General features: G+C 50.3%; 1 protein-coding gene across 1 annotated transcript; it reads right to left on the reverse strand.

The window, feature by feature from the left end:
- Nucleotides 1-5921: 5921 nt before the first annotated feature.
- On the reverse strand, nucleotides 5922-7391 carry LOC147968043 (uncharacterized). Its single transcript, XM_087523366.1, has one exon. It carries the CDS (start codon nucleotides 7389-7391, stop codon nucleotides 5922-5924), a length of 1470 nt encoding a protein of 489 aa, XP_087379492.1.
- Between the last annotated feature and the right edge of the window lie 6424 nt (nucleotides 7392-13815).

Below are 13815 nucleotides of genomic sequence, written 5' to 3' on the forward strand. Positions count from 1 at the left end.
CATGGTAAATTTTGAATTATTTGGTTTATAAGACATGCCAATTTTTTTGATATGTTTCTAATAATCACATGGCAAATTTTAGATTTTAAGTTTATAACTTAACAATTATTGCATGTTTTTTTGTCTCATATCACTTGTTATATGTGATAATTCTTATTGAAACTTGTCACGTGACAATTCAAGACATGAAATCGCATGGCAAAGCAATATTTTTTGTCTCTCTAAACATGAATGTTTTTAGGTTTTTTTGTAATTGTAACACCTCGAATGTAACTTTCCCAATTTGTACTCCAACTCTAGCCGTTTTCGGCGTTAAGTTAATTTATTTCCTCGGGTTCGGGTCTTTGTCTCCGTGTGTTGTTATCGTTGTCATGCATCTCATATCATGTCATCATGTGCATTGCATTTGCATACGTGTTCATCTCATTCATCCGAGCATTTTCTCCGTTGTCCGTTTTGCATTCCGGCGCTTCGTTCTCCTCTGGTGGTCATTTCTACCTTTCTTTCATGTGTGGGGATTAAACATTCCCGGATTGGACCGAGACTTGCCAAGCGGCCTTGGTTTACTACCGGTAGACCACCTGTCAAGTTTCGTATCATTTGGACTTCGTTTGATACTCCAACGGTTAACCGAGGGACCGAAAAGGCCTCATGTGTGTTGCAGCCCAACACCCCTCCAATTTGGCCCAAAACCCATCAAAACTCTCTCCAACATCTAGAGCGTTCGATCACGATCGCGTGGCCGAAAACCGCACCTCTTTTGGACTCTTCCAGATCCCTCTATGCCTATAAATAGACCCCCCCCCCCCAAAATCCGGATCCTCCCCCGTCCTAACCCTAAATTTTCGGATCTCCGCCGGGCCGGACATTGTCTGCCCGATCCGCCCGGGCCAATCCCGCGAAGCCAAGTGGCGCCGTGCCCACTTCACCGCCTCCCGCCGCCGCCGGCCCGCGGGGCCCGCATCAGGCCCGCGGGGCCCGTTCCCTCCGCCGCTCCAGCCCGACCCCGCCGCCCCTCCGCGCCAAGCTCCAGGGAGAGGAGCTCCCGAGCTCCGGCGGACCTCGTCGCCGGCGCCCTGCGCGCCGCCAGCCCGCGGGCGCCGCCCCGCGCCGCGGCTGCCGTCTCCTCGGCGTCCGTGCCGCCGCCGCCGCCTTTCCCTCGCCGCCACGAGCTCTGGCCGACCTCCTCCTTCCTTCGGCCACCGCAAACCGCAACTCCGGCGAGGGATCCGGTCAACCTCGGAGTGCGTGCCCGATCTAGATCCGGGTGAACAGTAAACCCTAGGTGATTTTCTTCTAAGTCCCGAAATTCCAGATCCAAGTGCTCCTGTTCATAGCCCCGTAACTTTGCATCCATAGCTCCGATTCATGCATATAGCATATCAAAATGTTCATCTCAGAGAGTACATCATTTCATTCCATTGCATCATTTTCATTTGAGTTCATCTTGATGCCTGAAATGCTATTAGAAGGAGGCTACTTGAGATAATTGTCAGATCTGCTGCTTCATTTAGGTTTTTGTCATTTTTACCATGTTTAATGTGTGCATGTTATTCCCTGATGCTCTACATATGTTTTGTTAAGAGTTTTTCCATCTTTCCAGAGGTGCAACCCATGTATTTTTGTGATGTGTGTGGTGACTAGCACAAGCTTGCAAAGTGGTGCACTTGATAATTCTGATTTCAGGGACTTAGCATTTCCACCAAGTCCTTGATCTGTTTATCTCACATGCTCATATGTTCATGTTGTTTCTTAGTGATCCGTGCCTCTTTTGAGGATGGTCAGTAAGGATGTTTTGTTAATCTTGTAGTGCTCTATCCATCCATGTCTTTATTTGCAATTATGAAGCACTCTAGCTTGAGTCAATCGAGCTCTACTTTTGCTACTTTGTGAATCTGGGCAGATTGTCAACTTGTTTGCAATTTTGCCGATGTTGTTGTAGTTGATCCGTGCATGCTATGCTATTCTTCTTGCCATGTCTAGCTTGCATTTTGTGCCTTCTTGATGGATGTATGCTTAGTTTGTCATGACTTGCCCTGTGGTGAGTGCATCGAGCTCGTAAACATGCCTACTTGAGTTATGTTTCAGCATGTGCCAGTTTTTACCAAGTCTGAAAACTGATTATGTTTTTGCTATGTTCACATGCTTGCAATTGTATTTTCTGATCCCTTTTGGCTCAAGGTCACTAAGGGACTTTTGATAAGCTCTTTGAGTAGCTCCATGCCATGCTTTACTTTGCCATGTTCAGGTCATGTAACATGTAGTTTTGATGCTCCGAAGAGTGCTACCTGATCTGAAATTCCAGACAAGTGTTAATTTCACTAAGTCTGAGATCTGTTTGCCATATGCATTTTTGCCATACTTGTTTGAACCTGTTAATGGATGAATTGGCCGTAGCTCAGTGCTAGACTTTTGTTAAGCATCTTGAATGCATCCCTGCCATGTATTTTGTTGCCATGTTTGGGTGCTGTAGCATGTTCATCTCATTGCATTTAGATGGCTACTTGCTGTAAATCGCAGAACGTGGCCATATTTGAATCGCTTGCCATTTCCAAACCGTAACTCCGATCCCGACGTTCTTTATATCGTTTTCAAGCGATTTCATCTCATTTTTCCAGTGGCACACTTGGATCTCCAAGTTGAGGCCAGGTTCTTGCATTTCCTGTCATATCTTGCATATGCATCCCGCATCGCATCCCGCATAGCATATCATCATTGCTTCGTATTGTTTGTTTCTTGCACGTGGTTGATTGTGTCCTTGTTGCTTGTTTGTCTTGTTTGGGTAGAGCCGGGAGATGAATTCGCTAACGAGGAGCCCGTTGAGTTTGCTTTCGAGGATCCAGTCAACTCTGACAACTGTGCAGGCAAGATGATCATACCCTCGAAATCACTACTATCTTTGCTATGCTAGTTTGCTCGCTTTTTTGCTATGCCAATGCTACGATGCCTACCACTTGCTTTCAAGCCTCCCAAATTGCCATGTCAAACCTCTAACCCACCATATCCTAGCAAACCGTTGATTGACTTTGTTACCGCTTTGCTCAGCCCCTCTTATAGCGTTGCTAGTTGCAGGTGAAGATTGGAGGCCGTTCCTTGTTGGAACATTTATTTACTTGTTGGGTTATCATTATATTGCCATGTTATCTTAATGCATCTATATACTTGGTAAAGGGTGGAAGGCTCGGCCTCTCGCCTAGTATTTTGTTCCACTCTTGCCGCCCTAGTTTCCGTCATATCGGTGTTATGTTCCCGGATTTTGCGTTCCTTACGCGGTTGGGTTATAATGGGAACCCCTTGATAGTTCGCCTTGATTAAAACTTTTCCAGCAATGCCCAACCTTGCTTTTACCATTCGCCACCTAGCCTCTTTTTCCCTTGGGTTTCCGGAGCCCGAGGATCATCTTATTTAAACCCCCCCGGGCTAGTGCTCCTCTGAGTGTTGGTCCGAACTGAGCTGCCTGCGGGGCCACCTCGGGGAAACTTGAGGGTTGGTTTTACTCGTAGCTAGTCTCATCTGAGTGTGCCCTGAGAACGAGATATGTGCAGCTCCTATCGAGATTTGTCGGCACATTCGGGCGGTGTTACTGGTCTTGTTTTAACCTGTCGAAGTGTCTTGAAGAACCGAGATACCGAGTCTGATCGGAACATCTTGGGAGAAGGTCTATTCCTTCGTTGACCGTGAGAGCTTGTCATGGGCTAAGTTGGGACTCCCCTGCAGGGATTTGAACATTCGAAAGCCGTGCCCGCGGTTATGGGCAGATGGGAATTTGTTAATGTCCGGTTGTAGATAACTTGAACCTTAATTTAATTAAAATGAATCAACTGAGTGTGTTACCGTGATGGCCTCTTCTCGGCGGAGTCCGGGAAGTGGACACGGTGTTGGAGTAATGTTTGTGCAGGTTGCTCTCTAGTTTCTCGCTCGTGCTTTGCCTCTTCTTCTCGCTCTCTTTTGCGAATAAGTTAGCCACCATATTTGCTAGTCGCTTGCTGCAGCTCCACATATTTACCTTACCTCACCTATAAGCTTAAATAGTCTTGATCGCGAGGGTGCGAGATTGCTGAGTCCCTGTGGCTCACAGATTACTATTACACCAGATGCAGGGCCTGATGATTCCGCTCCAGGAGACGCGCTTGAGCTCAAGTGGGAGTTCGACGAGGACTCTCAACGATACTATGTTTCCTTTCCCGATGATCAGTAGTGGTGCCCAGTTGGGGGTGATCGGGACCGTGTCGCATGTTGGGTTATCTTTTATTTTGGCGCCGTAGTCGGGCCATGAGTGTTTGGATGATGTAATGTTATTTATGTACTTGATTGACGTGGCGAGTGTAAGCCAACTATGTTATCTCTCCTTTATTATTCATATTACATGGGATGTTGTGAAGATTGCCTAACTTGCGACATATGCCTTCAATGCGATTATGTCTCTAAGTCGTGCCTCGACACGTGGGAGCTATAGTCGCATCGAGGGTGTGACAGTAATGCTCCCATTACAAGCTTCAGGAATTTTCTACCATACTCATGCAATTTTGGAAATGTTTCTAATTTGTCACATAACAATTTTAGATTATTATTTTTGCATTTTTCTACACATTACAACTTTTGTATGGCAAACATATTGTTTGGACCATGGCAAATTTCACTATACACACCATGGCAAATTTCATTGCACACATCACTAAATTTTTATTTTGAACATAACCATGGTAAATTATTTTTGGACCATGGAAAATTTGTTTCACACAATGGAAAATTTATTCAACAAACAATGTATAACAAAATTTAATAGCATGGCAATTTACTTTGAACATACCATGGCAAACTTGTTGAACAGAATACCATGGCAATTTATCTTGCCATTATCTTATGAAACGAGTTCTTTGGTAAATCTTGATATGTGATGACAACAAACAAGGATCAATATTTGTAATGCTCTTTTGAGAAACAATTCCCCCTTTAATTTTCCATGTGACCATTTTTTCCCTAAATCTTGCCATGATTTTTTAGTAAAAATATTTTTTTATAACCATCCTAACTTTTATAAGTTTTGCCATGACCTAGATAAACATTTCTTCTGTTTAAAGTTGCCATCGGACTATTCTTGTAGTTTATAAATTAGAGCTTGGCATATTTTTTCTGTAGATACCTTGGCATATTTATTGAATATACTCTGGTAAAATTTAAATTAGAGGATGGCAGTTTAGCAATGGTAATTTTTAATTTTAGAGTGTGACAATTGTAATTTTTTGTTTCTATGTCTTTTACTCCAAATTTATTCAACAAACCATGTTTAAAAAATTGAATAGCATGGCAATTTATTTTGAACATACCATGGCAAACTTGTTGAACATAAGACCATGGCGGCAATTTATCTGGCTATTTTTCACATTTTCCCTTTAATCGCTTTTGCCATTATCTTATGAAATGAGTTTTCTTTTTTGTAAAATCTTGCTATGTGATGGCAACAAACAATTTCAAAATTTGTAATGCTCTTTTGAGAAACAATTCCCTCTTTAATTTGCCATGTGACCATTTTTTTGTATATGTTATATATCAAAATATTCACTTTTCATACAACCAATTCCCTTTGAATTATATCGCAACCGATTGCCACAACAATGATTTTTTGCGGAGAACTTTGAGGTTTATTCAAACAATCTCAGCGCCAACATGATCAGACATGACATTGGTCATGAGGAAACAGGTTGGGGAGTCCATCCAACAGTCGATGACCCCAAGTATGCTAGCATGTTTCGCACACAAGTGGGCCGATATATTGGCATTTCTCATTACATGTTGAATATCAAACGAAGAAAGGAAAATGCTAGCTCTTCAGCAATGTGCGAGGTATCATTAGTTTCACAAATTTTGAGATACGTACATATGGAGGAGCAAATTACAGTGTCTGTTCGTCGAGCTACTACTTAGTACATGATACCATTGTAGGCTGAAAGAGGCAGAGTGAGCCAATCGTCATTGTCTCCGCCGTCGCTGATCAGATCATCGCCATTGCCGATGCTGTCGAGCGCATCGAACACGTCTTGTGCTATCACGCCGTCTCCTCGCTCGTCAGCCACCAAGCCCTCCAGCGACCTCGCATGCTCATGTTCATGCTCATGCTCATGCTGACCTTGTTCATCTTGGACGTGTTCCTCTGGCAACTCTTCTGCGTCGGAATCAAACCAGCTCAGCAAGTCGCTCATGTCGACCTCTGGCGGCTGGGACTCCGACCCACTGGCCAGCTCGTCCTCGCCAGCTTCTTCTTGGATCGTGGTCTGGTGGCCTCCTTGCTGGATGGTGCTCTGGTCCTCTGCCATTTCAAGATCAGTCTCCAGTGACCTCGCGAAGTCGTCCATGTCCTTGGTCAGCGCGGGACTTGGTTTACGAGGGCTTGTCGTCGCGTGGCACTGAGGCGGCGGCGCCGACAGGAAAGCCGACGGCTCCGAAGGATACCAGGATGGTCGCTTCGACCCACCGATGGCTTGTCCAACTGCGACGTTGAGAGCCGACAGTGCTGCGGACCCGGGGACAGCAGCAGCAGCAGCGCGGATCCGCTTGGGGAGCGGCGGCTCGGCGACGGGATGCGCCGGCCGCTTGGCCACCTGCTGCGTGGACGTCGTGGTCACCATGGTCGCAGGCACCGCCACGCGACGTTTATCAAGGGCACGCGGCGGCACGAGACGCGGCGGCGCTGGCTTCTGGATCACCTGGGGCTGCCTTGCTTCTTGCGGGCGCGGGAGCGCTGGTTTCTTGTTCACCTGCGGCTGCCGTGGATCATGTGGACGCGGCGGTTGCTGCTGCACGGCCATTGCGGCGTGTGCTCCGGCGACTCCACGTTCAACAAGAAGACGATCCCCTGCTTCAGATTGCTGGCGCGTGACGGACCCTGGCTTCGAACCGGGCGAGACGTAGATCCTGCAGAGGACGCGCTCCTCCCCCTTGTCGTCGACGGCGAATTCGTCCAGGCCGCAGATGTGGTACTCCTCCATCAACCAATCCGACTCTTTGCTCTTGTCCTTGTACGTGTACCGCAGGGTATCGATGAACCCGATCGTCTCGCCGGCGTCGTTCTGGACCACCTTCTTGCCGTTCGAGGCCCACCCGCCGGCACCGGCGCCGGCGGTGCGCGAGATCCTGTAGCCGCGCCCCGCTTTCTGACGCTTGCACGTGGTGAAGAAGAAGCGGTCATGGGTTCCCGGAAGCCGAGGGAACACGGCGGCGAGGTCCTTGGGCTCCCAGTCGTAAACCCTCGCCTCGCGGATGACGCCGGCTGCGTCCGGCAGCGGCTGGCGGAGGACCCGGCGCCGGAGGACCCGGCGCCGGAGGTAGAGGTCGATGGCCACCGCGGGCGTCGGGTTGAACTTCATGCCGCAACGGAGCGCAGCCGTCGCCATCGTACTTGCCAGATCGTATCGTAAGAGCGTAAACAGGCAGGTTGGTGGCCTGGCCTGGCTACATATATTTATGCTGCGACGACCTAGTAGACTAGCAGGATTCAGCTAGCTTGCTCCGATTCGGATTTAGACTCATGAATCCGTATATATTCCGTATTAGTATGTTACATTTTACGTGAGCACCTAAATGTCACGCACCCGAAAACGTTTTCACTACCGGAACAGGGCTCTAAGCCGACAATATATGCCGACGGCTACCGTCGGCCTAGTCCGAGATATGCCGACAGCTAGCTCCTGGCCGTCGGCGTACAATGGCCGTCGGGCTATCCACGTCTACGCCGACAGCAACCGTCGGCACATAACAGCCGCCGGCTTATCCCAGACTACGCCTACAGCTGCCGTCGGCATATATAGGCCGTCGGCATAGATGCAGGCCCGCCGACAACGGGCATCACGACCGGCTAACGACGTCAAATCTATGCCGACGGCCGTGACGGGTGGCCGTCGGCATAGATACGAGTGACACGTCACCGATCTAGAGCGCACCGACCAGGACCTATGCCGACGGCAGCCGTCGGCATATCTGACACGTCATCGATCCGCGGCGCTGTCCATCTGCCCTGGCCGCAGCTATGCCGACGGCTTTGCCGTCAGCATAGTTTTTTTTTCTTTTTTCTTCTTTTTTTCCATATAGTATTATTATTATTATTATTACTAAGCATACAGTATGTGTTAATAAGCATACATATAGATTGTGTTAATAAGCATACATATAGTATGAGTTAATAAGCATATAATATGTTAATAAGCATATAGTATGTGTTAATAAGCATACATATAGTTTTTTTTCTTTTTCTTCACTGTTTTCTTTATTATTATTATTTAACTAACTTACATACAGTATGTGTTAATAAGCATACATACATTATTTTTCGGTTCTGTACAGAGCGGTGTGACCCCCCTCATGAACGGTGCCGCCGCCAGCCGGCAACTGGAATGGGGAACAGCCGCATCGGGTCTATACGAAGGGGACTTTGCTCCAAGTGTTTATATATATATCGGATGACCTACCACAACCGGATGGTGTTATGGCATGTCCAAAGAGGCGGCACGCATCTCCGGGGTGCGGCCCCGTCACGGACGGTGCCGCCGCCGGCACCTGGAGGGGGGGGGAACGGACGTGTCGGGTCTACATGGAGTGGATGTATCTGTGGGTTTGGCCCGGATGTTGCTCCCGGGTGTCCCTATGGGCGGACCTGACACAACCGGGTGGAGAGATCCATTAGTCAAAGCCCATCCATGCAAAGTCAAAGGGCTAGATCCCGTGGTCAAACGCTACAGGGTTAGCCGGGACGGGGGCCCTAGGGGGGTAGTAATGCCACCGGAGCATCGTACCGGGCCCTCATATATGCGGGGTGGTGTTGTGGCATGTCCGAAGAGGCGGCACGCGTCTTCGGGGTGTGGCCCCCGTCACAGACGACGCCGACGCCGGCACCTGGAGGGGGAAACGGACGCGTCGGGTCTACACGGAGAGGATCTTGCTGTGGGTCTGGCCCGGATGTTGCTCCCCAGTGTCCCTCTGGGCCGACCTGACACAACCGGGTGGAGAGGTCCATTGGTCAAAGCCCGTCCGTGGGAAGTAAAAGGGCTAGATCTCGTGGTCAACCGCTCCAGGGTTAGGCGGGACGGGGGCCCTGGGGGTAGCAATGCCACCAGAGCGTCGTACCGCGCCTCATACATGTGGGGTGGTGTTGTGGCATGTCCGAAGAGGCCGCACGCGTCTCCGGTGCGTGGCCCCCCTCACGGACGGCGCCGCCGCCGGCACCTGGAGGGGGGAAACTACCGCGTCGGGTCTACACGGAGTGAATTTAGCTGTGGGTTTGGCCCAGATGTTGCTCCCCGGTGTCCCTCTGGGCCGACCCGACACAACCGGGTGGAGAGGTCCACTGGTCAAAGCCCATCCGTGCAAAGTCAAAGGGCTAGATCCCATGGTCAAACGCTACAGGGTTAGCCGGGACGGCGGCCCTGGGGGGGTAGCAATGCCACCGGAGCGTCGTACCGGGCCCTCATACATGCGGGGTGGTGTTGTGGCATGTCCGAAGAGGCGGCACGCGTCTACGGGGTGTGGCCCCCGTCACGGACGGCGCCGACGCCGGCACCTGGAGGGGGAAACGGACGCGTCGGGTCTACACGAAGAGGATCTTGCTGTGGGTCTGGCCCGGATGTTGCTCCCCGGTGTCCCTCTGGGCCGACCTGACACAACCGGGTGGAGAGGTCCACTGGTCAAAGCCCGTCCGTGGGAAGTCAAAGGGCTAGATCTCGTGGTCAACCGCTCCAGGGTTAGGTGGGACGGGGGCCCTGGGGGGTAGCAATGCCACCGGAGCATCGTACCTCCCCCTCATACATGTGGCGTGGTGTTGTGGCATGTCCGAAGAGGCGGCACGCGTCTCCGGTGCGTGGCCCCCCTCACGGACGACGCAGCCGCCGGCACCTGGAGGGGGGAAACTACCGCGTCGGGTCTACACGGAGTGGATGTAGCTGTGGGTTTGGCCCGGATGTTGCTCCCCGGTGTCCCTCTGGGCCGACCCGACACAACCGGGTGGAGAGGTCCACTGGTCAAAGCCCGTCCGTGCAAAGTTAAAGGGCTAGATCCCGTGGTCAAACGCTACAGGGTTAGCCGGGACGGGGGCCCTGGGGGGTAGCAATGCCACCGTAGCGTCGTACCGGGCCCTCATACATGCGGGGTGGTGTTGTGGAATGTCCGAAGATGCGGCACGCGTCTCCGGGTTGTGGCCCCCGTCACGGACGGCGCCGCTGCCGGCACCTGGAGGGGAGAAACGGACGCGTCGGGTCTACACGGAGTGGATTTAGCTGTGGGTTTGGCCCGGATGTTGCTCCCCGGTGTCCCTCTGGGCGGACCTGACACAACCGAGTGGAGAGGTCCACTGGTCAAAGCCCGTCCATGGGAAGTCAAAGGGCTAGATCTCGTGGTCAACCGCTCCAGGGTTAGGTGGGACGGGGGCCCTGGGGGTAGCAATGCCACCGGAGCGTCGTATCGCGCCCTCATACATGTGGGGTGGTGTTGTGGCATGTCCGAAGAGGCGGCACGCATCTCCGGTGCGTGGCCCCCCTCACGGACGGCGCAGCTGCCGGCACCTTGAGGGGGGAAACTATCGCGTCGGGTCTATACGGAGTGGATGTAGTTGTGGGTTTGGCTCGGATGTTGCTCCCCGGTGTCCCTCTGGGCCGAGCCGACACAATCGGGTGGAGAGGTCCACTGGTCAAATCCCGTCCGTGCAAAGTCAAAGGGTTAGATCCCGTGGTCAAACGCTACAGGGTTAGCCGGGACGGGGACCCTGGGGGTAGCAATGCCACCGGAGCGTCGTACCGGGCCCTCATACATGCAGGGTGGTGTTGTGACATGTCCGAAGAGGCGGCACGCGTCTCCAGGGTGTGGCCCCCGTCACGGACGGCGCCGCCGCCGGTACCTGGAGGGGGGAAACGGACGCGTCGGTCCCTCATTTTATATGTAAACGAAACTTTTCAATGCATATGAAAATAATATACACTAAAAATATATTTGAATACAGTTAATAATATTTTTATAAAAATGTTAAACATGTATAAAAGTTGTTGCAAAAAAAATATATTAAAAATGCATTATGAAAACATTAAAAATGCATATGAAATAATAATACATAAAAATATAAAAATATAACTTATGACTATAAAAACATCAAAAATTTATATGAAATAAAAAAACAGAAAGAAGAAAAAATATAAGCTATTAAAAACATTAAAAAAATAAAAAATATAACTATGCCTACGGCTAAGCCGTCGGCATAGGTGCCATGTGGCATCGCTTCCTATGCCGACGGCTAGTTCGCTCTTATCCTCAGCCGGTCGACCTCCACCACTCATTCGCCCTGATAGCTGCTTGACCCGCGCCACCGCCAGAGCTCGACCCGCGCCGCCACCGCCGCTCCCCGTCGCCCGCGTCGCTCCCCGCCGGCCGCCCGCCGCCGCTCCACCCGCGCCACCCCCTTCCCTCGCCCCTCCCCGCCTACATCCCCGCCCCCTTCTCGCGCCGCCGCTGCCACCACGCCGTCGCCAGCTCGTCTCCGCGCCGCCGCGACCACCCTCCTCTCCGCCCCTCACCCCACCACCACCCCCGTCCCTCTGCCACCTCTCGCCAGCGCCGTCCACACCCGTCCCCGACCCCGCGCCCTCCCTGTCCAGCTGCACCGACCGGCCCCGTCCACCCTTCGCCGACGCCCTGCCCTGCTGCGCCCCTCCGCCGACGCCCTGCTGCGCCCCGGCCGGCCCCGTCCACCCTTCCCCGGCGGCTGCCCCCTGGCCTCCCTGCTGCCCGCTGCACCGGCGGCCAAGGTGAGGCTTTTTTCAATTTTTTGCAATTTGTTACTGTTTTTTTACATAGATGGATATATATGTAATGAATGTATATATGCATGTACAGATTGATGCTAGATAGATGGATGGATGCTAGATGAATAGATAGATGGATGAATATTTAGATACATACGCATGCAAATATGCTGCCATTCTGGAAACTTGGATGGGTGTTTTTCCATTGGTTTTGAATGGAAAACATTGTGGCACCTTGCAAACACAGGGCCATGTCATTATCAGGGCACTGCACTAATTTTTTTATGATAGCAAAAAAAGGCTGCAAAATAACAAATTGGAGCAATTTTATAGAAAAATATATACAGAGTTGTCAAGAACAACATGGAAAATAAATAGGTAATAAATGGTGATGGTAGGCCAAGAAGCAGACATGTATGGAGGTCCATGGAGCAAGTTAGTGTTTTGGTAATGTTGATTCATATATAAGAAGCAATTCGAGGCACTTGGTTTCTAAAATATTTAATGAAGTTTTTTTTTACAATTTGACATGTTGTTTCATGTTCATTCATAATGTTGTGTCAATGCTTAATGTGAGGTGACGACCTAATTTTTTTCACTCGGTGTGATTAACAGGATTTGTGGTGTTCCATCTTCGTGGAGTGATCGTTGACGTTGGAGGTGTTGGTCCACGATCGTCCGTCTCCTTTGATCGACTACATCGGAGGGTGAGCAACAATTCCATGACCTCATCCACTTTTTTTCGATGTCACTAGATTAAATTTTCACATCAAGTCGCGTAACCTAGGTCTCCCGTCCGAAAGGGTTGCATCGATAAATATGCATTCAATTGCATATTTATCACCGCAGCTCTTTCGGATTGTCCAGCGCTTTCCACGGACAGCCCGAGGATGTGTAGATTGGGTACGTTGTTCATGCTCTACCCCGTTCCGAGACAGGATTTTGGCGGTGCCTCCCTGTTGTTCTCCGGATGCACATTCTCTCGGAATTTTGCCGAGACGTGTATTTGGAGAACAGCGAGGAGGTGCTGCCGAAATTTTGTCTCAGAATGGGGTAGAGCATGGACAACGTACTCAATCTACACATTCTCGGGTGGGATTAGGACCCATCTTTACCTATTAGAGATGTAGGTGGATTAAATGTCGTTTCTCGTCAACCTTGTAAAAAATAAAATATTGATGTGAGTAATTTAAATGAATCCTTAATTTTGTTGTGTGGCTTTCAATAAAGCAGAGATGACAGATAATCAGTGGATGTATAGTGGGTTTTTCCGTCGGAATCAAGTAACAACAGAGTGGGTCGAGAAAACTGATGTGTTTTTGAAAGAGATATTCCGTAGTCCAATGAGGATGGTGCCAGAATGCCCGTGTGCCAGATGTAAGAGGCGTATCCGCAGAGATAAGAGTGAGATGACTAAGCACCTTCGCACGCATGGATTTATGCCCAACTTTAATATGCCGATAAACTTTGCCCAGCGGGACCGTGGTAGAGAGGATGTGATACGACAACGCGTCGCTGGTTATGAGGACGATGGGGTTAGAGACATGCTAGATGATGTCTTTGCTGCACAGTCGACACCTCCGTCACATTCAGCGAATGAACCGGAGGAGCCGGAGGAAACCGCAAAGGCCTTCCTGGAAATCTTGGCCTCGTCAAAGGAACCTCTCTATGAGGGTGCCAAGCTGTCTGTGCTGGATGCCATCTCGCAACTGATGGCAGTCAAGGCTGAGTACGGCTGTAGCCGAGGTTGCTTCGAAGCATTTCTGGGAGTATGGGCTAACAGCCTGCCTGAGGGCCATGAACTGCCGAAAACCATGTACGCTACGAAGAAAATCATGAAGGCGCTCTCGATGGACTATGAGAAAATACATGTTTGTCCAAAGAATTGCCTTTTGTTTAGGCATGAGTATGCGGATGACAAGTACTGTAGGAAGTGCGGTTCCTCTCGGTATATTGAGGTGGTCGATAAGCATGGTCAGAAGCAGCAGCTAAAAATCCCTGTGAAGGTTCTTCGGTATCTTGATTTTATAAAAAGACT

This window comes from Triticum urartu, chromosome 5A, assembly GCF_056163025.1.
Source record: "Triticum urartu cultivar PI428250 chromosome 5A, HENAU_Tu73, whole genome shotgun sequence".
Classification (NCBI taxonomy): Eukaryota; Viridiplantae; Streptophyta; class Magnoliopsida; order Poales; family Poaceae; genus Triticum; species Triticum urartu.